General features: G+C 43.7%; 1 protein-coding gene across 1 annotated transcript in view; it reads left to right on the top strand.

The window, feature by feature from the left end:
- The first annotated feature begins 781 nt into the window (after positions 1-781).
- CCDC7 (coiled-coil domain containing 7) overlaps positions 782-25,790 on the top strand; it is a 51,770-nt gene continuing 26,761 nt past the window's right edge. Inside the window, exons 1-7 of the mRNA XM_060248334.1 lie at positions 782-862; positions 2,233-2,253; positions 2,353-2,385; positions 3,349-3,506; positions 6,362-6,426; positions 6,625-6,699; positions 25,585-25,660. Of these exons, the coding sequence (XP_060104317.1) occupies positions 791-862; positions 2,233-2,253; positions 2,353-2,385; positions 3,349-3,506; positions 6,362-6,426; positions 6,625-6,699; positions 25,585-25,660 (500 nt within the window). The 5' untranslated portion in view covers positions 782-790. The remainder of the gene's footprint in view (positions 863-2,232; positions 2,254-2,352; positions 2,386-3,348; positions 3,507-6,361; positions 6,427-6,624; positions 6,700-25,584; positions 25,661-25,790) is intronic.

The following is a 25,790-nucleotide window of genomic DNA, read 5'->3' as shown; positions in this document are numbered from 1 at the left end:
TTGAATTTAAATTTTGTTTTCAAATTTAATCACTGAAGTCTCAGTGAGAAAGGCAGGGTATAAATAAAGTTAATGATAATGTAATAATGTATTCAAGGTTCTAGTGCTAACATTTAAAGCCTTACGTAGCCTGGGACCAACATATCTGCGGGACCGTCTCTTTCCATATATGCCCAGGAGGTTGTTACATTCGGCCTCCCAACATCTATTGTCCGTCCCTGGCCCAAGAGATGCCTGCCTCGCCTCAACTAGGGTCAGGGCTTTTTCAGTCCTGGCCCCAAACTGGTGGAATCAGCTCCCTATTGAGATCCGGGCCCTACCTGGCTTACTAGCCTTCCGTGGGGCCTGTAAAACGGAGCTGTTCCACCAGGCTTTTAGCTGAGGCTGCAGGTGTCTATTTTTTTTTTGAGTACAAACAATTTTATTGGTAACATATGGTAGCAAATCTATATCAGTGCTGGCTGGGAGGTATATATGTACAGGTGTCTATTTTTGGATCTGGTTTGCCTCCCCAGCCAGCACTGTCATCTGTGCTAGGAATTGGAATAAAAACTGCCATCCCTATGAGATATCATGATGTGAGATGGCTAGGCTGGACAATATGTGATGTTATGGTAATCTGAGTGCTGTTGTCTGTTTTAAAATGTTTGTATTGTTTTTTATTGTTTTATTATATGTTGTACTCCGCCCTGAGCCCTACGGGGAATGGGCGGAATAGAAATTTACTAAAATAAATAAATAAAATAAATAATAAAATAATTTTCTCATTAAAAAGCATGAACGTGAAGATATGGTCTGTTTCCTGATATTTTGCTCACAACTTAGTAATCAATTAGAGATTTCACTTCGTGAAGAAAAACAAGTAAGTAATGTTAAACAAAACATAAAGAACTTTTGCTTTTAAATTTTCTCTCTTTGTACTTTGAAACACCTTATATCAGCTTATTTGAACAAGATAGCCTGTTAACAAATACATATATACTAAAGGAAAGCAAATTTTAGGCTTTCACCCTGTACTTCTTTACCATCTTTTCTGCCATACCCCATGGTTCAGTGGACTGGAAAGATCCTCCCTCCCAATAATCTTCTCCCTTCTGTATGGTGGCTCATGTGTATAGTCTCTGGACCAGAATACAGTCTCGAGAGCTACTTGACAGTGCTTACTTTGTTAACACATACCAGGTTATACTTTTCATTAACATATCAGGTTATACTTTTATGTATATTTATAAAACCATCCTAACCAGATTTTTTTCTATTGGCCAACTGTTAAGTGTTGTATCAAAGCAGTTGAATACTGAATGGAAACCATTGTCTTATTTTACAGTGCTCCTTAATTTGATTTGTATCATTTATAGGTAAACTAAAAGTTTATGAATGAGTTGCTGTAGTATTTAGGGTAATTTGTTGAATGAGGTGATAGTGGATTAGTGGAATTAGTTCTACATGCCAAGCATATATAGAAAGACTAGCATCAACAAGCCATAGTCACTTATAATTGCAAAGAGTCCAAATGGGAATGTGGCAGAACCTTGAGGGATGAGGAGGGTATTCTGGGCCTGCCCCAAGGAATATGGTACAAGTGCTGTTGTTATAGTGAAGTCCAGTTTCTCAGTGGATGGTACTGTGGTCCACTAGAAGTTACTTGGTAGTTTACCTTGGCTGTGGTCGATATCTGCTCATCCAGAAGTACGTTGCTTGCTTTATCATAACATGATTACTAATAACATGATAATTTATAGCTGAATTTACCAACTACATTGAAAAAGCGTATATAAACCTGGAAACTATATGCTACACACAAATAATGAAGCCCCCTTTTCTTTTCTTTTTTAAGCTGCCTTTGGGAAGGTGTTTTTTTGAGTAGAGAAGTATGTGTGGGGGGGTAAGAGTAAATGTGTATCTGAGATGGTGGGCTGATTTGGAGTGGAAAAATGGTTACAAGAAAAGAATTAAACACCCACTTTCTCCCCTCCCCTCCTCAGAATTTCAGCTTCCCAAAGCAATTTTCTTTAAAGAAAGATGGCATTAGAACGTTGTTGCATGTAATGCCTATTTTGCCCTCAGTGTAATAAAGCCTTGTTTGTTTGATCTGGGATATCTTATTCACATGTTGCAGTTTCCATTTAAAGTTACAGGTGTGAATCTTTATTCACTGTGGAAGTCTCATGTAATATTCATAAAAGTAAATTTGTTAATGTTAAATACTAAATAAAATATTTTCTTTCCTAGATATTAGAATCATTGTTTAAGGTAAGAAAAACAGTTATTCAGAACCATTAAAAAACATTTTTCTTCTGAAAAAAGTTTAATTAGTCAGTGACTGATTGCTGTTATTATTTTCCCTTCTAGTGGTTTGAAAAGGAGGTCCAGATGTTCGAGGAGGTAAAATGAAATCTGACATCTTGAGTGATAATGGTTAATAGAAAATATTTTAATATGTGGTAACAGTGTGAAATATTTCTTTCTATATATATTGTTGTTCCTTTTTATGATGAATTATTGAAGTAGTTGAGGACTAGGAATGGGAGTTCTGCAACTTTGTTCTTAAACATTTTGTTCTCAAAAATGTTGTTTTTAAACATTCACAACAGTGTCAACAGCAAAGTGTCTCTGCCTGAGTTCTCCCTTTATGCATGTCAATTGCTCCTTGTTATTTGCTTGTATCCTGGTACATAGCTCAGGCACATAGGGAGAATATGGCTTAGCCTTTGACATTGTTCTCAGTGTGGATGGAAGAAGAGTGATGCGCTTTCTGTTAGCTTGAGAGAAAGGGGTTGGTGTTGATTTGGCTTCTTGGCCTCCAGGTGTTCATCCAGCAGAGTTTCATCCTTCTATTTCCACTGAAGTCATAAGATTTTGACGGGTGTTAGTCTGTTTAGGATGACATTGTTACAGTGCAATCCTAAGAACACTTCTCTGGGAGTAATCTCCACTGAATAGATCTGTCTAGGATTCTGAGTAGTCCTTCTTAATATCACTCTCTTAGATTCTCAGATAGATAAATCTTATAGCTGAATCTATACACATAAATCTTATAGCTGAATCTACCTATACATGTTTACTTGGAAATAAGGTCCAGTGAGTTTGAAGTAAGTTTGAATAGGATGGTTACATTAGTGCATGTTAGGTTGCACATATCTCCTGGCTATACAGCTGTAAAATATGAGTACTTTAAAGTTGTATGCTTCTTATGTCAAATATACTAATGTACAGAAATGTGCAGTTTTAACAATAATATCTGCAAAGTGCAATAAAAGGTGTTTGACGTCACCTTCCATTTTGTGAAAAGTTCAGTTGATATCTGTAAGTGATAATTTAATACTTTGTTACTCAACTATTTTTCAGCTAGGCGAGGAAGAAATTATTCCAGATTGGCAAATTCCAGTGGCAGATAAAAACATAACTGAAAACATAAATAAATTAATGAACCGCATCCAGAGGCTTGAAGACTTGAAGGGTCGTGTGCAAGAATTGCCCAAATATATCCGAGTTCCTACGCCTAGGTAGTAAGAGTATTGTAAAATAAGGTTAAAATTAATTTTTTTTAAAGGGTATTAGAAAATTGCAAGTTATCATGCCTTTCTGACTGAGGAATTTTGCAGTTTCATTTACTTAATCATAAATACTAGGGGATTTCAAACAGAAAGGGGCCTTAGATAAGGGGTGTCAAACTCATTTGTTATGCCAGATCTGACATAAATGAGACCTTGTCGGGCCTGGCTAAGTATGTCATAAAGTGTAATGCCAGGTAGCAGACACAGACACACACAAATATTTTTTTAAAAAACTTAAAATAAAACATGCTTAAAACATTAACACTCTTGCAATATTTTGTTTATTGATAACTGACACCTCTTGCTCTGAATTACTGCATCAAAAACTGGAGACAATTCTGTACTATAGCAATCTTGAGTATGCTGTTCAGGTGTAGTTCAAGTGTGTATCTGTAAGTTGCAAACCTACTTTTGATTTGCTGGTGGGCCTGATAGGACCCCGCTGGGGGCCTAATCTAGCCCCCCCAGCCACAAGTTTGACATCCCTGCCTTAGATATTGTATAATCTGCTTTGAGACCAAGGGAGAATGGTAGACTATAGATAATGTAGATAAATAAATACTAGATCATATCTTTCAATTACTAGAAGTTACTGAGATGTGCTGGGAGGAATGTAGGGTGGCAATAACCACATGTCAGTTGCCTTTCCTAAGCTGAAGAACTTTCTTCTTCTGGAAGTATGATAGACAGTCGGCAACATCTTCGCAGGCCTTCCAATGTAACTTGGAAACATATCTGTTCCAGAAGGCTTTTGAAATTAATTGATTTTCTAGTTTGTCTGCCTGATTTTTTTAAAGCGCTGATAACGCTAGTGGTAGTGGTATGACTGATAAGTTCATGTTGTATGATTGATGTGGTATTTTATGGTAGCTTATTGTTACCTTTGCTAACTTTCTTGAATATTGTTTTGGAATAGAAAATCCTGAATAAATAATTCTTCTATAGCTGCTGCTTTGTGACCAGAAACATACCTCTTTCTTTATGGTTTTTGTGCATGACATTGATGGGTGGGGACAGGCAAGCTGAGCTACCTGACAGTGGGTGCAGGCGCGTCACTGGAAAAGGGAGCAAAGCATAGCATGCCTGAGTGGTACATCATTTCTCCATCATGACTTTTTGTAGAAAAAGCCCAGCAGGAACTCATTTCATATTAGGCCACACCTCCTGACACAAAGCTAGCCAGAATTACGTTCCTGTGCATTCCTGCTCAAAAAACGCCCTGGGCATAATGCTTTATAAAAGTCATTGGTTGAGCCCAGGTAGCTAATTGAGACAGTTCTGATAGTGATATGCCCCTAAGGAACAGGTCAACCTCAACGAAGCCCATCACTGGAACACTCAGTGTAGTAGTTAAGTGTTTTTGTATTGGTAGTGGATCTGACAATACAAACAATGTTGAGGTCAGATGGAGACATGAAAATAGATGAGAAATGAACCAAACTGCCAGTTGAATGAAGCATAGGAGGGAAATCAGGTTCACAGTTCAAAACATCTTGGTCTTGCAAAGATCATCCTTGGATAGATATGTTGACAAAGAGCTTTTATGAAGGCTGTAGTCTTAGCCCAGTTTTCTGCAACATGATGAGATGTAACAATCTGTTGCAAGCTACAGGCTGTATTGCGTTTTTCTGCAGGAGAACTAGGGTATGGTAGACAGAAACAGAGATGATGGGGGTGAAGAAGTGAACTTCTGTTTCACAAAGATCTGGTGGTCAAATGTTATGACCTCCCAGGCTGGAAGATGGTATTGGAGAGTGAAGTTGTCAATGGAGGGAAATTGTAGCAGTCTTCAACAGTTCACTTTGATGTTGATGAAGCCTTTCACTGGGAGGAGAAGTAGGTCTTTGGGGCTGAAAATGGTATGTGGCTCATAAGAACATAAGAGAAGCTTTGTTGGGTCAGGCCATTGGCCCATCCAGTCCAACACTCTGTCATATAGTGTCCAAAAAACCAGGTGCCATCGGGAGGTCTACCAGTGGGGACTGGACACTAGAAGCCATCCCACTGTTGCCCCGCCACAAAGCACCAAGAATACAGATCATTACTTACCCCAGACAGAGAATTCCATCTATACCTTGTGGCTAATAGCCACTGATGAGCCTCTGCTCCATATCCAGTCCCCTCTTGAAGCTGTCTTTGCTTGTAGCTGCCACCACCTCCTGTGGCAGTGAATTCCATGTGTTAATCACTCTTTGGGTGAAGGAGTACTTCCTTTTATCCATTCTAACCTGACTGCTCAGCAATTTCATTGAGTGTCCATGAGTTCTTGTATTGTGAGAAAGAGAGAAAAGTACAGCTTTCTCTACCTTTTCTATCCCATGCATAATCTTGTAAACCTCTATCATGTTACCCTTCAATCATAATTTCTCCAAGCTAAAGAGCCCCAGGTGCTTTAACCTTTCTTCATAAGGAAAGTGTTTCAACCCTTTAATCTTTCTAGTTGCCGTTTTCTGGACTTTTTCCAATGGTGAAATACCTTTTTGAGGTGTGGTGACCAGAATTGTACACAGTATTCCAAATGAGGCCATACCATTGATTTATACAGGAGCATTATGATACTGGCTGATTTGTTTTCAATTCCCTCTTCCCTCTCTTGTGTATAATTTCCACGTTACTTGTCTTACTGTACAATTTTACTATAAAATACCTTAATAAATCGTTACAATAGGTTGTCTTGATGTAGGATAAAAGTTTTAACAATCAGAAGAATTATGCATTGGTAAGAACCATTTTCAGAACATTGATAACTGACATGCATTTTGGAGGATTCGATTTAACATATCCAATTCTGTAAATTTTTACAGGGAAAAGAGAAGACCATTAGCAGCAACACCAGGTGTTGTCAGGGACCCCAAAAATATTCTAGAAGGTAAGAATTATAATTTTATTTAGAACTAATTATGAAGTTGGATTATGTGGTAAAGGTCTACTAATGGAATGGAAATTTTTGCTAATTCCCTCCTTCCAATGCATATCTCACACTTCTCCCTTACACTATTCCTATTTTAACTTATTTTAATAATTTTAACTCATTTAACCAATATGTCATTGCTTTGATTTATTTCAGAACTTGCTACGAAACATGCAACTGAAGATGTGATGAATATGGTACGGGTTTTCCAGGATGAGTCAGGAGCACCACGTAAGATCTTCAGAAGTTAAAATGTCCCTATAAAATTTTAAAAAATGTTGTGACTAAAATTTTAGGGTGTGATTCAGTTAACTGAGCTCTTTTAAGTCTTATTTATTTTAACACTTTTATGTCTTAAATTAGTAGCCCTTGAGATTAATTAATACCTAGTAATAAATTAGTAAAGCATCAATTTCGGGACTTTTAGCTGAAAATAACGCTTTAATAGAAAGTTTAAAAGCTGCAAGACACTTAATAATATTCCTACTCATATTCCTTAATGAGCCATGATTAATACATTAATAATAGTCAGTTCCTTTTTTCTTAGTTGAGTTCTCGTCCTTATGTCTTAATTGTTACAGAATTTAATAAAGAACTTCCTGGTTTTTAGAAAAATATTTCTTCTTTAATTCATATCTGGTTAGTTAGTTATGCCACTCATGCATAATTCCATTGAGCCATTCCTTAGCCAGTGGACATTTGTATAGTCTGCACTTCCTTACAATAGTAGGGATGCACAAATTTGTAATTTTTTTATTCTGTAATGAGCCCTGTTTCATCTTTCCTTGACTTAATTTCCTTTTCCTTTTTTCCAATTTGGATAATTCTTTTCCACTAATATGACATATATTTTATACTGGGTTTTATGTTTTCTAGAAGTCTGGTATAAGATGTCAGCTTGAAAAAAGTGATTTAAATGTGAAGAGTTTAAAAACATCCTTTCTACTTACCAGAGGTGTGAATAGGCTGGTATGCTCTATTATTTTGGTTTCCCTATGGCAAAACTTGAAGAGACAGGAGGGATTTGGAACTAGCCTCTCCCGCTCACAAACCAACAGGGACAGAATTCTATTGAACAGCAAATTGTAATGAGGTCCAATGAATGGTGTTGCCAACTGCCTCTGCCCAGTATGGCACCTATGCCTTTACAAGCTGCTGCCAGGGGCCACAGGGAAGAAGAGTGAGCTGTCCCTAGCACAGCATGCATGTAAAGTGAGGCAGACTTTCGATTTTATAATTTTTATTGATTTTAACTATAAAAAGAAAAAGCATAAGCATAGATACAGAAGCATTAAAGAGGGGGAGGGGTGGATACAGAATAGGAGACCAGAAACAAAGAAAAATGCAAATATATCAGTTACATTTCTACCTCCAAATGAAATACCCAAATCTTCTTCGTGGTCTCTGTGCTTGACACTCATGGGATAGAGCGCCTGCGCCGATCCCTGAATTGGTACCTAAAAAGCCTGGGATTTTTTCGCGCTCGGCACCAACGGGCATGTGCAGGCGTCCCAGTGTGCATGCTCGCCGTCGCCTAGGAAGTGAGAGGATTTTAACCTCTATTGTGTACTCTATCAAAGTAGTCCTTGGGTTGTTCGGGCATGCTTTCGTGGTTAGTTTATGGGGGGGAGCCCTGCTAGGGAGATTGGGGTGGAGATGTAGAGTAGGCATGCGGCTAGGGTGAGTGGGAGGAAGGTTTTTCATAGGAGGTGCATTAGTTGGTCGTATCGGAATTGTGGGTAAGAGGCTCGTGCTCAGAGGAAGCCCAGGCTGAGTAGGGTTGTTTTTAGTATGATGTTTAGGGTAAAGAGATTTGGGGTTAGTAGGGGGTTTGGGGAGAAAAATAGAATGCATGATAGTGTGTTTATTATTAGGATGTTAGCGTATTCTGCGAGGAAGAAAAGTGCGAAAGGGCCGGCTGCATATTCTACATTGAATCCTGATACTAGTTCTGATTCCCCCTCTGTTAGGTCGAATGGGGCTCGGTTGGTTTCGGCAATTGTTGAGATGTATCATATTATTGTTAGGGGTCAGGTGCAGGTTAGTAGTCAGGCTGGTTCTTGTGTGGTTAGTAAAATTTGTATTGTGAATCCCCCAGATAGTATGATTGTTGAAAGGAGGATGATTCCTAGTGTGACTTCGTATGAAATGGTCTGTGCGATTGCTCGTAGTGCCCCAATTAGGGCGTATTTTGAGTTGAAGGCTCAGCCTGATCATAGAATTGAGTAGACTATTAAGCTGGATAGGGCAAGGATTAGTAGTAGGCTGAGGTTGATGTCTAGTAGTGGTTTTGGCATGGCTATGGGGGCTCACATGGTTAAGGCGAGTAGTAAGGCTAGAGTGGGCGTTAGGATAAATAGTAGTGGGGAGGAAAAAGTTGGACGAAGGGGTTCTTTAGTAAAGAGTTTTAGTCCGTCTGCTACTGGTTGGATAATGCCGTATGGGCCGATGATGTTTGGGCCTTTTCGGTGTTGTGCGTATCCGAGCAGTTTGCGTTCTAGTAGGGTTAGGAATGCAACAGCTAGTAATACTGGGATTATTAGTGTAGCAGGGTTTAGTAGGTAGGTTATTAGTAGGGGCATAGTTGGGGAGAAGATTTGAACTTCTGCGGATGAGGGCTTAGGTCTCATGCAATTTTACCTGGCTCTGCCACCCCAGCTTGGCCCTGGTTTAGGGCTGTTTTAGGGCCTGTTTTCTTTAGTTTTGTGGTCAGTGTATTGGAGGGCGCGTACTAGTGGCATAGGCGCTTTCTTCTTGGTCCTTTCGTACTGAAGAAGAAGGAGCACAGATAGAAACCGACCTGGTTTTCTCCGGTCTGAACTCAGATCACGTAGGGCGTTAGTCGTACCTTTATTAGGGGCTGCCCCACTTGGATGCCCTGAGGTCGTAAGCCCCGTTTGGCGATAAGGACTCTTGAAGGGGATGGCGCTGTTATCCCTAGGGTAACTTGGTTCGGTGATCAGTGTGTACTGGGTCTGTGGTGGGTACGTTTGACATGTCTGTCTAGAATGAGTTAATTCTAAGGTCGTGGAGGTTTTGTTTTACTCCATAGTCGCCCCAACTTAAAAGTGTCACTATTTTTTATGGTGTGGTCAGTAGATGGGTTAATTTGTTGTTAGTGGTGTTATTTAAAGCTCCATAGGGTCTTCTCGTCTTGTGGTGTAATGCTAGCTTTTTTACTAGGAGATCAGTTTCATTGATTAGCTGAAGGAGACAGGGCTGCTCTCAGGAGACCGTTCATACTAGTCCCTAATTAAGAGACAAGTGATTACACTACCTTTGCACGGTTAGGATACCGCGGCCGTTTAAAAGATTCACTGGGCAGGTGTGACCTTTAATACTTGGTTAGCTAAAGGCGGTGTTTTTGGTAAACAGGTGGAGCAGGATTAGCTGAGTTCCTTTTGCAGCTTTAAAGCTGTCTGTATGCACGCCTGTGTTGGGGTAACAGTGGCTTTGGTAAGGGGGCTTGAGTTAGTTTATAGTTCTTTTTTTAGGCTGTTAATTGTCATTGGTTGATCCGGTATGATGTATAGGGGTGCGATAGAGGCGGTTTGTCTTATTACTAGTTTTAGCAGTGTCTCCTTTAAGTTTGATTAAAGTGGCTCGATTTGTTGTAGGGGGTTTTGGTTTGGTTTGGTATTTTTGGATTATGTCGCTTTGACGTGGTTTTGTTTGATGGCTGCTTGAGGGCCTACGTGGATGATGTTCGGTTTTCCTCTAGTTTCGGTTGTACTCGATAACAATAAAGCTGTTCCTTTATTGCATATCTTCTAGCAGGGGCAGAGTGCGGTTAGTGTTCATGGTGGTGGGGCTAGAGTTGAACTTAGATTCATTTAAGTGAGCAACCAGCTATCGCCAGGCTCGATAGGCGTTTCACCTCTACCTAGAAGTCTTCCCACTCTTTTGCCACAGAGATGGGTGTATCCATATGATTGCTCTTAGGTAGCTCGTCTGGGTTCGGGGAAGCAGGTTTTAGTTCATTTTATCTGATATTTGCTTGCTAAACCATGAGACAAAAGGTACGGGGGTTGAAGCCTGCTTTTTGGTGCGCTAGTTTGGAGTTTTCTTTCACTGTTTCCTTGCGGTACTATTTACTATTGCGTGTGGGTGCTTTTCTGTCGCGGATACTAGGCGTGGCAAATGGTTTGGTTTGTTTTGGCAGTTATTTGGTGATATTTTAGCTAGGGTTTTGGCTCAGGAAGGTTCCGGTGAACATGTTCTGGTTGTAAGCCAGATGCTTTTAGTTTAAGCTACTTCTTGTTTAGCCAAGCGCACTTTCCAGTACGCTTACCATGTTACGACTTGCCTCATCTTGTTTGGTGGTTTGGTTTATGTAGTTGTGTGTTGTTAGCTGAGGAGGGTGACGGGCGGTGTGTACGCGTCCCAGAGCAGGCTTCAATTGAATGTTCTTGTTCAGTTTACTGCTAAATCCACCTGGGGACAAAGTTTCATGTTGTTGTGGGTTTGTTCTGTTGTTAGAAAATGTAGCCCATCGCTGCTCCGCCCATGGGCTACACCTTGACCTGACGTGATTGTGGGTGCTATTTTGCTAACTTTGGTTCTGTCACAAGGTAAGCTGGCGACGGTGGTATATAGGCTGAGGGTTGCAAGGGGGAGTGAGGTGTAACGGGGATTGTCGATTATAGGACAGGCTCCTCTAGGTTGGTGTGGGACACCGTCAAGTCCTTTGAGTTTGAGTCTTGTTTGATAGAGACAGACAGATAGATAGATAGATAGATAGATAGATAGATAGATAGATAGATAGATAGATAGATAGATAGATAGATAGATAGATAGATAAATTTATTGTCATTGTTCTCAACAAAAAGAGAGCAACGAAATGAGGTGCTCTTCCACAAAACATACCAACACATCAAACACACATATTCATATTCATACCATTTAAATACATCTAAAACCATTTAAACCATTAAAACCATTTAAATACATCTAAAACAGATAAACATTCATAAAATCATTAAAACCATTTAAACCATTTAAATATATCTAAAACAGATAATCCTTCATAACCCTGCATTTAGCCTAACCACAGCACTTGGATAGAAACTGTCCTTAAATCTGTTTGTCCTAGCCTTCAACACTCTATATCGTCTACCTGACGGTAAGATCTCAAATAGCAAATGGCCCAGATGTGAAGGGTCCCTTAGGATCATTTGTATCTTCCTTTTACATCCCATATTATACAGATCCACCAATGAGGGGAGAGAACATCCACAAATCTTTTGTGCCCTTCTCGTCACTCTTTGGAGCACCCTTCTCTCTGCTTCCGTGCAGCTCCCAAACCACGCCCAGAGGCAATAAGATAAAATGCTCTCAATGGAACTACGATAAAAGGCAACCAGCAGACTCCCTGACAGTTGTAGTGATCTTAAGAGTCTTAAGTAGTATAGTCGTTGCTGGGCCTTTTTCTCTAGAGCTAAAGTATTTGCCCCCCATGTTAGATCCTGTTTCATGGTAATTCCCAGAAACTTCCATTCTGTCACCTGTTCTACCATAACACCATCAATAAACAACGGCTGGATGTCCAAACTATTCTTCCTGTAATCCACTATAATTTCCTTCGTCTTATTTATATTAAAAATAAGATTATTTACTTTACACCAAAGGGACAGCTGTTGAACTTCCCTCCTATACGCAGACTCATCATCCTCAGAGATGAGCCCTACCAATGTTGTATCATCTGCATACTTAATGATTTTGTTACTCAGACTGCTAGAAACACAATCAGACGTGTAAATAGTGAAAAGAAGTGGACTCAAGACACATCCCTGAGGGGTGCCAGTATTTAAGATCTTCACGGAGGAAATATATCCATCCATTTTAACCCTTTGTGAACGACCTGACAAAAAATTCAAAATCCACTCACATATAGAGTCCGACAGCTTCAAATCTTTAAGCTTAAACAACAATCTATGGGGTGATATTGTATTAAAAGCAGAACTAAAATCTACAAACAACATTCTAACATGGCTCCACCGAGGAAGATCTTGGCGTCCCCACATCGCAGCCCTTCAGTGTCGAGAGGCAGTGCTTCGCAGCAGTTGCGTCTATTGGCATCGGAGCAAGAGATCCACCTCACTCAGCGCTCCCATTCTTCGGGTTCGAGGCGTCGCAGTGAAAGCGACTCTGTCTCGGAGGTGGAGGTGTCAGCACCGATGGAGCCATTGGCACTGCTGGATCAGGCAAGAGGTCGGAGAGAGCTGGAACCGACCACCGTAGCTCGCCACTTCCCACCGCTTCCACCGTGGGAGCAGCGCCAGTGGCCTCCCTTCGCCTATCCATACCCGCCGTACCAGTGGTACCCCCCTCGGGAGTTTGCAGACTGGGACCAGCAATCCGAGGCATCCCATATGTTGAGCCTTTCCCAACATTCTAGACGGCGCCCCTCGGCATTGATGTCCGTCCTGCCTGAAAGATGCGGCGTGGTGATGGAGGAAGTCCGGCATAGGTCGTCGGTGTTGATCTGGTCACCCGTCAGAGAGTCAGTGCCGGTGCTCTCAGAACATTCTTTGAGGAGGGAGTCTTCATGTCGGACTCCGAGGTCGGTACTGACGATCTGGACAGGGCTTTGGAACCTTCGCCAGTGGCTCATACTGTTGAGGATCTTCCCATTTCACCATCGGAGGATCTAAAGTCGTATGGGGACCTGGTGAAGAGGATGGCACTCTCCCTCTCTCTCCCGGTGACACAACCGCAACCCATTGTAGACGACACCGTATTCGACATCATGCAGCAGGATACGTCTACAGCGGTTGTCCTGCCTGTTACGAAGGTCATCTTACAGGCGGTGAAGGAGCCCTGGGCGAAGCCTGCTTCTACACCTGTGTCATCAAAAAGGTTGGACCACATGTACCGCTTCCAAGAGTCCGGTGTGGAATTTCTCTTCACGCATCCAAAGCCCAATTCGGTGGTCGTATCCTTCTTGTCAAAGGCCCGCAAGATGCACTCCTCTCCACCAGACAAGGAGGGAAAGAAGCTGAACAATGTCGGGAGGAAGTTTTACTCTGCGGGGGCGCTGGGAGTAAAGGTATCTAACTATGCTGCGTGCATGGCTAGATACCAATACTCAGTGTGGGAACAACTTATCCCCCTCTTGTCTTTCCTGAGTGAGGAGAAGAGGACTGCTGCAAAGAAGTTGCAGAAGGAAGGCTTTGTAGCCAAACAGCAACTGGCTGCAGAAAAGCATATGGTGGACGTCTCAGCAAGAACCATTACTTCTGCTGCCTGCCTCCGCCGCCACTCCTGGCTCAGGTCAACGGCCCTCTAGCAAGACACCAGGGCCTTCGTTGAAGATCTGCCCTTTGAGGGTGAAGGCCTCTTCAGCTCGACCACCGACAATGCTCTTCAGGAAATGGATAAGAACATAAAGACCTCCAGGAACCTGGGTGTCCCGGCATCTTCCAGAGCTGCTAAACCAAAACAGTGGCACAAACCCTTGGCCAAGAAACAATATCAAAAGTTTTCCCCGGAACAGCAATGGAGACCTCACTCTGCCCAACCTGAGAGTAGGTCCCATACAGGGGGAACAATCGAAACCGCTACGCTTCTGCACAGACCACCGGCAAATCCAAGGGCGCTCGCCCTCTAAAGCAGGGCCTTTGGCTTTCTGGTAGCACGTGTCACCATCCCCACTTCTTCTTTGTCTATCTGCCTCCGCCCATTCCTGTCGGCCTGGGAGTCCATCTCTACGGACAGGTGAGCGCTTTCCATCGTTGCCGAAGGCACCTCTGCTGGTGGAGGTGAGCAACCTCCTACAGAAACACGCCATAGAACGGGTCCTGGTGGAGGCCAGGACGGGAGGCTTCTACTCTTGTTACTTCCTGGTTCCCAAGCGGGACGGGGGTTTGAGACCAATCATGGACCTTCGGAATCTGAACAAGTTTATTCTGTTCCAGAAGTTCAGATTGTCCACTCTGCAAACAATTCTGCCCCTCATCAACCAAGGGGACTGGATGGCAACGCTGGACCTCAAGGATGCCTACTTCCATGTCAGCATCCATCCTGCGTTCAGACGTTTTCTTTGGTTTGCAGTAGGTTCTCAAAACTTCCAGTTCAAGGCCCTTCCGTTCGGCCTGTCCACTGCACCTCGGGTGTTCACGAAGATGATGAGTGTTGTGGCTGCCCACCTCCGGCTTTAAGGGATAGTTGTCTTTCTATACATCGACGATTGGCTCCTTGTGGCGGAGTCGAAGGAAAGTTTGTCAAACCATATTGCCACCACTCTTCGTCTTCACACCTTGGGTCTCAGGTCAATTTGGAGAAATCACACCTTACTCCATCATGGACAGTTTAGTTCATAGGGGCTTTGCTGGATACAAATTTTCATCGCGCTTTCCTGCCTCAGCAGAGAGCGATGGACATTATCAACCTTGTCGAACTTCTGCAGAGTTGAAAGTGGGGCACGGCGCAGCAGCTGCAGCGGATGCTGGGGCTGATGGCGGCGACTACAAGCATGCTGATCTTTGCGAAGCTGAGGATGAGAGGCCTACAACTTTGGTTTCTTCGTCAGTTTCGACTGTTAAGGGACTCACCTCGAAAGAGGTTTGTAATTCCACCTGTGACACTTCAAACACTGCAGTGGTGGAAATCAAAGGACAACATTTGTCAGGGAGCTCCCTTCCACCTACCTGTACCAACAGTGACGATCACAACAGATACGTCTTTATGGGCTTGGGGGGCCCACATGGACGTGCTGTGTGTGGGGGGCCCTTGGCCTTTGAAATTGACACATTGCCATATAAATTACCTGGAACTGCTGGCAGTTCATTTTGCTCTTTGATCTTTCCGCCCCATGGTGGTGGGGAAGGTTGTTGCTCTGCTTACAGACAATACCACTGCCCTGTGTTACATCAACAGACAGGGAGGGACAGTTTCTTGATGGCTCTGTGTGCTGGCGCTGGAACTGTGGTTGGAGTGCCTGGACCACGACATCTTTGTGAAGGCTACGCATCTCCCAGGGGTGCTCAATCTGCAAGCAGATTCCCTCAGCAGGGGTGCGGCTTCCCTGCATGAGTTGGAAATACAGTGGCGCTTCCTTCAACCCATGTTTCAGCTCTGGGGATATCCTCAGGTGGACGTCTTTGCCACTGCTGAGAACTGGAAGTGTCCTCTGTTCTGCTCCAGAGGAGGCTCGGATCCAGAGTCGTTGGGAGATGGTCTGCTATTCCTGTGGGAAGGTCGGTTCCTATATCTGTTCCCACCTCTGCCACTATTGACAAGGGTGGTCAACAAGATCGCAAGAGAGAGACCATGCTGCATCCTGGTGACTCCGTGGTGGCCTCGGCAGAACTGGTTCCCGATCTTGCTCCACCTGGTGAGGGGGGTCTTCTACCAGTTTCCGGCGGAACCGGATCTTCAGGACAGTCATGTATTCCATCACAACGTGCCCCACCTGAAGTTGACAGTGTGGTTCATCGACCCTGTGAGTTTTCCAGCAGAGTCCAACACATTTTCCTGTATAGCAGGAAGCTGTCTACCCGCGCTTCTTATGATAGGAAGTGGCGGAAGTTTCTCCGTTTTTAGTTGATCCTACAGTTTCGCCCCAGAGGGTGGGGCTGCTGGTTATTTTTGAGTTTTTGTTGTCTCTGGTGGATGCTGGCCTTGTTTTTTCCTCCATTAAAGTTTATCTGGTGGCAATATCTGTATTCCATGAAGTAGTGGAGGGGCATTCAGTTTTTGCACACCCTCATTCTTAGAGATTTTTGAAGGGTTTGCTTAGGCTTCATCCTTCTTCAAGATCACCCCCACAATTGTGGGATTTGACTCTAGTGCTGGACAGGCTGACTTGGCGTCCTTTTGAGCCGATGGCCACATGCTCGTTACAGCTGCTATCTTGGAAGACTGCCTTTTTGGTAGCCATCACATCAGCACGCAGTGCAGGGGAGCTCACGGCTATGGGTTGTGACTACCCATATTTAGCTTTTCAGGAGTCTGGAGTGTACTTAGCTCCTGATATTTCCTTTCTCCCCAAGGTGGTTTCTCAGTTCCACCTTAACTTAGAAGTTTGGTTGCCCACATTTTATCCTACACCTTCCTCGGATGAGGAACGTAGGTTGCATGCTTTAGATGTTAAGCGTGCCTTATTGTTTTATTTGAGTCGCTCCAAGAGTTTTCGTAAGGACCAGCATCTTTTTGTTTCTTATGCTGCTCCTAAGTTAGGTTACAGGATCTCGTCTCAGCGGCTTTCAAAATGGCTCACTGAGACTATTAAACTGTGTTATTTATTGGCTAAGAAGCCGTTACCTGGGCCTATTTGCGGACACTCTACAAGAGCGATGTCAATGTCGGTGGCATTCCTGAAAGGCGTTTCCCTGACGGACGTTTGCAAGGCTGCCACCTGGTCCTCTCCGCATGCCTTTATGAAGCACTACGCGCTGGACGTGCATGCTCAACAGAGGACTCGTCTGGGAGCTGCGGTGCTGCAAGCTGTTTCTTCTGGTTGACCATCTTCCCACCTCCAGGTATGTCTTGCTTCCCATGAGTGAAGCACAGAGACCACGAAGAAGATAGACAGGTTGCTTACCTGTAACTGTAGATCTTCGAGTGGTGATGTGTGCATTCCCACTACCCGCCCTTCTTTCCCACTGCTGATGGTCTCCCTCCAATAGGGGCTTCCAGCGGTCAGGAAGGAACTGGCAGGATCCTTGCGCTGGTGCCTATGAGCATGCACTGGGATGCCTGCGCATGTCCGTTGGTGCAGAGCACGAAAAAATCCCGGGCTTTTTAGGTACCAATTCGGGGATCGGCACAGGCGCTCTATCCCATGAGTGTGAATGCACAGATGACCACTTGAAGATCTACAATTACAGGTAAGCAACCTGTCTTTCTTTTTCCCTGCAAGTATTACATTTTCCCCTTATATTTTACCATCTTTATCTTTCATTATACACTTTTTACTAAACCATTACTTAAAATACAAGTCTAGACTATTCTTCTTCAGCACATTTAAGTATAGGAAAGTCAGAGAAGTCTCAACACAGAACTAACTGGCTAAGCTTAACCATATTTAAAATACAGACTAACTTGTTATTTTAACTATGTCGTCATTAAAATGAGCATAAGAAACAAATATCTTTATCCTTCTACCTTACTTATTTCAAATGGAAAAAAAAAGAAATCAGATTTAAAATATCATAAAACGTAGAGAGATAAAAAAGTGATGAGCAGAAGAAGAACATAGTAATTTATCTGTCTCAGTATAAACAATTTCTCCAAACAAACATATTAAGAGCAGATCTACCAGATTACAGAATAATTGTGTTGTCTGCCTTCTTAAAAATTAATCCAAGTTAACTATTTATTTATATAAAATTATTTTCAAAACTTTTCAATCCTTTTATATCCACATTGCTCTAGGAGGAACAACTTAATATGTCCCAAAAATCTCACTTGGCCTTTTAAAATCACATCGGTTCTTGTTTAGAGTTCCATATCCAATTACCCACAGAAAGAGAAACAGTTTAAAAACCCTTCTTCCTAAAAGTTTTCCACATCTTGATTTTTTTGCTGAGATATACCTTCTGTCTCCTTAGTGCAGTCATCCCTCTCAATAAAAATAGTAAAGATCCCACGCCACTTGTTCCTCTCAAATAAACTTCAATCAGTCTCGATTTCCGGTCCTTCTTTTTAACTGCGCCATAAGGTTCCATTTTGGTTTTCTTCTGTTCGTTTCCCAGAGAATCACTCTCCATTTCCAATTCCACAGATGTCACTGAGATCTCTTTAACACTCTGCTCGTGTAGATTTGAGATTTTGCTAGCTTTCAACATAAAATCTCCCATTTGCTTTTTTATCAACTCTGTTAATGAACTAAGGTCTTGCTTTAGAGAAGTTATGGTATCCATTATATCTTTTGAATAAAACATTTCGCTTGGTAATGCCATTTTTCTCTACCAAATAACTCAGTCTATTAATCAAAGCTGAAAAGTAACTCAGAGACCCAGTTAGTCTGTCCAACAGTGTGTTTTGATTGTTGCCATTTCAGTTGCGCTCAGGCGGCAAAGACAAATCTCTCTAAAATATATCTTGTTTTTGTTCAAACTATATTATAGCCAGATAATAGTCTCATCAACACATATTCAATTATAATCCGGGTCGATTTGAGTATCTATATTTAGTCTAATTCAAATTGTTGCCAATGCTCAAAGTTGTTTTTTGTCTTTTCGAAGCCTCATTCACAGGAAAGTGGGGGGAGGGAATTCGCCTCTTTCCCTTCCTTTGGACTGTCCCATTTGTTGTTATGTAAAACGACCGATTAGCCAGTGGTATTGAAAACAAAACTTGCAAGTAGAATTGCCGTGCTTGAGGTAGGAAAGCGATGCCTCAGAAGCTTGTTAAGAGAAAAAAAGAGCAAGCGATCAGGTGTTCACCTCTTACTGCCGTGATGGCGATCATGGTGGCGGAGCTTTGGGGCATACAAGAAGGACAGGAACAGCTGCCGCTATGCCCCTGGCTTCTTGCAGAGCCCCATGCCGAAAGGAAACCCCTTACAGGGTCTCCCAGGAGATGCCACGTCTGTGGCACCTCTCCAACCGCCTGATTCAGGGGGGCTGCTAGAGACAAGATCCATGAACCCCCACTGAGCTCAAGGCAGCATAACCCGGAAGTCTCAGACTTTCAGATAGTAAGGTTGTCTAAGGCAGGATGTTCCAGGAGCCAGGCTTGAATTGTTGATTGAGCAGAATGGCAGGAACTGCAATGGTCATGCTCCAAGGTCTTCCTTATGAATACCACCTATACAGAAGTATATTCTGATGGCAAACAGCACAGATGGCAGACTGGCCACAGCCACACATTTGGGACCCCAGTAGGGTCTACAGTTCAACTCCCATGGGGACAACATTTGCCAGGGAATCCCCTTGAGCTTCATACTGTAATCATCTTAGTCCTGTGATGAAGTGCTCTACAACTGCAACTGCTCCATCCTTTGCTGCAATTGCAGCATTGAATGCCTTGCAGCAGTGCAGTTGCAGCATTGAATGCCTAAGTAGAAAGAATGACCTGGCAAAGGAGTATGCTAACAACACCGTATGGGGCTGCAAGCATTCCTTTCTCCCCCTTGCATTATTGGCAGCTTTCCAAGATATACTTCCTTGGGAAGTGTCAGTGGTTCATGTGCAGAGTGCAAAAATAGGGAACTGCCACCAGGTCGACGCGAGGAAAGAATTTGAGCCTCACACCAGCACCTAGTATAAAATAGTGTATTTACAACTATATACAAACAACTTGGTGCAGTGAATAACATACTAAACTGAGAGACAAAGTGCTTCGCCAGGAACTCACTCTCACCAGAGAGAAATACTGTCTGGCCTAGCCTTCCGCTGCACTACTCCGTCAGTGGCTCTCTTGACCTTGTAGGTCCACCGGCAAGATATCACATTCCTATCGGCTGGCCTTGGCACCTTTGAGAACACCTTGTTCTTTGGCAGAGAGTCGTACTCTCGCTCCATGGCTGAGAACCAGGCCTGCCTCTCCTCGCTTTTCAGCGCTAACACCTCCTGGTAGGAGTCAGGCTCAGGCACGAACACATGGTTAACCTCAAGAAACCCATACCTCTCAGGGGGAACACCCTTGGTCACTCTGGAGGACACGTGTGGCCCCTGGCTGGTACCGGGCTCACTCTCTTCCAGAGACACCTCCTTACTGGGTGATTCACACTCCTGTTTTACCTCCGGCTGCTCTGTCTCAGAGCTGCTCTCTGAAAACGGCAGTAAAGCTGCACTTCTATCCTCGGAGCCATGTAGTCTATTCCAATTACTGTGTTCATTGATACTAGCAGACCGGCTGTACGTTATCTTGGCTGTCTCATTACAGAACCGATAAGACTTGGTACTTGGCTCGTAGCCCAGAAACGTTAGACTCTTGGCTTGGTCACCTCCTTTCCTGCGGTGCTTCAAAGGTATATTCACCCAGGCTTTAGTACTGAACACTTTGAGAAACCTCAGATTGGGCAGCTTCCCAAACAGCACTCTGTAGGGGATATTATTTGTGGCTTTTGTCCACAACCTGTTAAAGACGTAGGCAGCTGACTGCATAGCCTCCGCCCAATAGGAAAAAGGGAGATATGCATCCTCTATCATGGCGTACATTACCCCTTGTAGGATGGCCCCTTTACGTTCCGCCAGACCGTTCTCCGAGGGAGTAGCTGGGTTTGCCAGCCTGTGCACAACCCCACAGTCCTTCACCCAGGTTTCAAAACTCTGGAGGTAAACTCCCCTCCTCTATCAAACTGTAGAGCCTTGATTTGCAAGCCTAGCTGCTGCTCTATAGTCTTTGCCCACTGGGAGAAACACTGAAACGCCTCTGCTTTGTGTTTCATAGTGAACACCCAGCAAAACCGGGGATAGTCGTTGATCACGGCCAGGCAGAACCTATTCCCTGAATGGCTCCTTGGAAAAAAGCCCATAACATCCAAATGTAGCAATTCCAGAGCTTGCTTAGACACTCTGGAGCTCTGCCTTGCCACTGTGCATGCTTTACTCTTTACTTTCTTGCACACTTGGCAGTCAAGAAAACATTTACAGGGCTTAACCTTCAGGTCAGGCAAGAGAGACAGGGTCTTGTTTAGTGCATGAAAACCACAGTGCCCTAGTCTGCGATGGAGCAAGTGCACACATTTATCATGTTCAGGAACATTAGATACCTGATCAACTCCCACAGACTCACTCCCCAGCACATAAACCTTATCCACCCTGTGGCCAGTAGCCAGTACCTTCCCCCCTCTCAGCACTTTACAACATTTGCAAGTGAACAGAACATCAAACCCTTGGTCATCAAGAGCACTGACACTCAGTAGATTAGATTTTAGAGAGGGTACACACAGTACATTCTTTAACTGGCAGCCCAGAGAAGGAAAGCTAACAGTTCCTTCACACTCCACAGTAGCTGTCGAGCTATCAGCCAGCTGCACATGGGAGAGTTTGGAAGCTTGAGAGTCTCGCAACAAACCTCTTGAGTTACAGATATGGCTCGTCGCTCCTGAGTCGAGTAGCCACGGCAACTCAGCACACACTGCAGATGTCACCAGCTGAGCTTGCTCTTCACAGCCGCTCCTGGAATGCTGGCTCCTCTTCCCCTGCCTTTTCTGTTGTCCAACGTCTGAGCAGACACGCAGGAGATGAGATGCAGATCCACACTGGTAACACCTCCTCACTGCCAAAGCTCTCGGCTCAGCCTCCGCCTTCGGCTGCTTGGCAGCAGCTGCACAAAGAGGCACTCCTCCAGACAGACGCTCCCCAGATGACATTCCTGGACAGGCAACAGCTGCCGCTCTCTCCTGGAAATCATACAGATGAGCGCAGACATACTCCATAGTCAGGATAGCTGCATTCACAGTCTCCAGGGCAGTAATGAGCGGGGAAAACGCCTCAGGGAGGGAAGATAACAGGATGAAGCCTCTGTCGTCCTCTGCAATCACTTTGCCACGAGTTTCCAGCTTGACAAAGCAGTTCGTCAGCTCTTTGATGTGCTTCCTCACACACCCACCGGCTGGCATCAAAGTGCGATACATTCTGCGAGTCAAGGCCATTAATGAGCCCGCAGTTGTTTGCACGTAAACTCCTCTCAGAGCGTCCCACACTTCTTTGGCAGAGTCCTTGCCCCGAACATAGATTAGCTGGTCGTCTCCGACGCTCAGCACGATGTTGGCAAGTGCCTTTTCTGCCAGGACGATCTCGTTAGGAGTTAACACAGCGGGGGGGGGGGGGGGTTACTCACATAAGTCCACAGACCTTCACGCTTCAGGAAGAATTCCATCCTCAGACTCCACACAGCATAGTTTGTAAACGTGAACTTCTCCACCAGCTCGGCAAGCTGCTGTTGAGCCATCACTCCGGCCCTAGCGGACAGCTGGCTGTCGTCCTCCCCCTCGTCGCTCTCAGAAAGAGATAGCTGGAGTTCCTCAGCACCGTCCTCCACGGCTTCTCTCGCCTCCGGCTCCACCTCAGCGTCCCGACAGACCTCAGACAGCCCCTGTGCAGCGGAACCCGGCTGGGCCCATAACCTTGTCAGTGGTTCATGTGCAGAGTGCAAAAACAGGGAACTGCCACCAGGTCGACGCGAGGAAAGAATTTGAGCCTCACACCAGCACCTAGTATAAAATAGTGTATTTACAATTATATACAAACAACTTGGTGCGGTGAATAACATATACTAAACTGAGAGACAAAGTGCTTCGCCAGGAACTCACTCTCACCAGAGAGAAATACTATCTGGCACTGCAGTCCATATATACAATGGTCAGCCAATCACGGCAGTCCACACAAATGCTGACTCCAGCAGGTGCTTTCACCAGATACAGTCCAGCTTCAACCGGCCTTCTTCCAAGGTTGCTCTGACCTGAGCTGTCAGAAGCTGTCACTGTAGATCCACCTGCTGCTCCATGCTGCATCCATGCTGTGGACTGAGGACTCATACACCAACAGTTACATGACATGGGGCATAGTTCTGGGTGGGCCTGGCTTGTATTGCTGCCATACACACACACTGCTAGCCTTTGGTGTGGGAGCCAGAATTGTTGAGGTGGCATCCAGGTTCTTATGAGTGGGATGGGGGAAGCATGCGTAGACTCCTGTGATAGGGCAGCTGGATTTCTGCCCCTGCTTACCTGTCAGTGCATGGCTGCCCCTTCAGGTTGAGCCCAGAGATGGCGTGATTGTTAGAGTTCTAAAATGAGACATGTTAGCCACAAGGTCTGGACTTTCTTCCCCTTGGATGTTAATGCTGTGTGCTCCCTCAGTGGTACTAAGTTCCCTCTCTCTACCTCTTCCACTGTCAAAGTGTAATTCTGTGCATTTTAAGTGTGCTTGGCAGAAACTTCTGAGACAGAGTCCTGTGCTGCACACTCTACCTACTGAACTATAGGGTGGTCTGGCTGGGGTTTATATAGTGCTGGGGGGATGAGATTGGATGTGGGGATGGGGCTTTGGCCTCTGCTGGGGAGGGAGTGACTGGCTGTAGCTGTAGCTGGCATCTTGTGCTCTGCTGTGCTTTAAGTTGGGACCTTCCCTGGGTGAAAGTGTGTTTGGCCTGTCCTATTGTCTGGGATATATATATATAATAAAAAGTAGAGACATCACCCTGCCAACAAAAGAACGTATAGTCAAAGCTATGATATTCCCAGTAGTAATATATGGCTGTGAGAGTTGGACCATAAGGAAGGCTGAGTGCAGAAGAATAGATGCTTTCGAGCTTTGGTACTGGAGAAGAATCTTGAGAGTCCCTTTGAGTGCAAGAAGATCAAATCAGTCAGTCCTAAGGGAAATCAACCCTGACTGTTCCCTGGAAGGTCAGTTGCTGAAGCTCAAATACTTTGACCACCAAATGAGAAGGGAGCATTCATTGGAGAAGATCCTGATGCGGGAAAGACAGAAGGCAAAAGAAGAAGGGGATGGCAAAAGATGAGATGGCTGGACAGCATTACTGATGTAGCTTACACAAATTTGAGTAGACTTCGGAGGATGGTGGAAGACAGGAGGGCCTGGTGTGACTTGGTCCATGAGGTCACAAAGAGTCCAAATCGACTGTGTGATTGAACAACAACATTGTCTGGGCTACACCATGGTGCAAATTTCATCTGGTTTTGGAGAGGGTTCCTGGGTTGGGGGAGCTTAGGGAGCTAATGTGACATAACCCTGGGTCTGCCCCTGGTGCACTGGCATGTCCTGTATTGTTCCATGCCATTGCCATGCCAGCACCCAGTGAGATATGCTGATGTATCTTGGAGATATCCTGGTCATGTACCTTGTTGACTCCTTGTGTGTTCTCTCCCCAGGAGACTATGATTTAGAGATACTCAAAAAGGAGTGGAAAAAATTTAAAGGATATATGGAGAAAGAGTGGAATGTAAAAAGACATTGGACAATTTTTTAGCATTAATGGGGAAAAAAATATATTGAACTTTGATCAGTTAGTAGTACCTTTAGTATTGAACTTGAATCTATAGCTTCGGGGAAGTCAACATTGGAGGGAGGGGGGATTGAAATGCCATATGGGTTAGTATTGAAAAATTTATACCTAAGATTTGTAACCATATGTTATCAATAAATTGTTAAAAAACAAGACTTTTTGTTTTCTTTTATCATTATTGCCAGCTGTTCTAATGCTATCACGAATATTTGGGGTGATAATGGATGCCCCAACCTCTACGCCAAAGCAGAATGCCTCCAAAATCTGAAATAAAAGAAGATGATATTGGATTTATATCCCGCCCTCCACTCTGAAGAGTCTCAGAGTGACTCACAATCTCCTTTACCTTCCTCCCCCACAACAGACACCCTGTGAGGTGGGTGGGGCTGAGAGGACTCTCACAGCAGCTGCCCTTTTAAGGACTACCTCTGCCAGAGCTATGGCTGACCCAAGGCCATGCCAGCAGGTGCAAGTGGAGGAGTGGGGAATCAAACCCGGTTCTCCCAGATAAGAGTCCGCACACTTAACCACTACACCAAACTGGCTCTCCTTCACTGTTATCTACTTTTTCAGCATCTAAAATGATTTATAAACCATTTATCTTGTGTTACCAGATTATGTTTAGTTTTCATTCACTCGTTTTAAACTGAATTAGAAGATAAAACAAACATTTGTACAAGCTTGGTATTGAAAAATATATTTCTGTTCTGGGTGATATATTTATAAACCAAGCCAAATTATAAATGTTTCTTCAGGTAAAAAATGTCCTACTTTTTTTTTGTGGTGGCAAGAGTAATTGTGTTTCACAGTACCCAAACACCTGGAACATGAAAACATGAGCTGTAATGTTTCTTTGGAATAGTTTCCCCTTCCCTTTCTGCATATAAACTAATTCATACCATTCTGTTCTCATATAAAACTATAATTTTATTTGACATTTGAAATAAGAAAACTATTTTTTGAATCTTTATATTTTAAGTGTCTTATTTTGGTGAAATTGTCCTAAAAGTTGTAGGGTCAATTCTGCATGCATTTTGCCAAAAAAAGTGCAGCTGGGGTGGAAATTTATCCTATACAAGCCATACCATGTTTTAAACTGTTATTGTTTTCTGTTCCCTGGGTAGGGGTCCATTTCTGGGTGTCTTAACAAAACTTATTTGATAATTAATTTATCTTTTTGTTATTGTTCAGAAACCATTGAATCAATGAACAACCGCATAGTAGAAATAATGAAAATATTTGAAAGGCAAACAAATAAGCTGCACAGGTAAAATTCTGTATGTTGGGTTTTTACACAGACAAATGTACTGTTATAAATTATAACATGTATTAGTTATATTATCTATTCTCACATGGACACAGTGCTTACACCTGGAGGGTTTTCCTAGGGCGTAACA

Source organism: Heteronotia binoei, chromosome 10 (assembly GCF_032191835.1).
Source record: "Heteronotia binoei isolate CCM8104 ecotype False Entrance Well chromosome 10, APGP_CSIRO_Hbin_v1, whole genome shotgun sequence".
In the NCBI taxonomy this organism is placed as follows: domain Eukaryota; kingdom Metazoa; phylum Chordata; class Lepidosauria; order Squamata; family Gekkonidae; genus Heteronotia; species Heteronotia binoei.
This window is presented reverse-complemented; position numbering and strand designations above follow the sequence as displayed.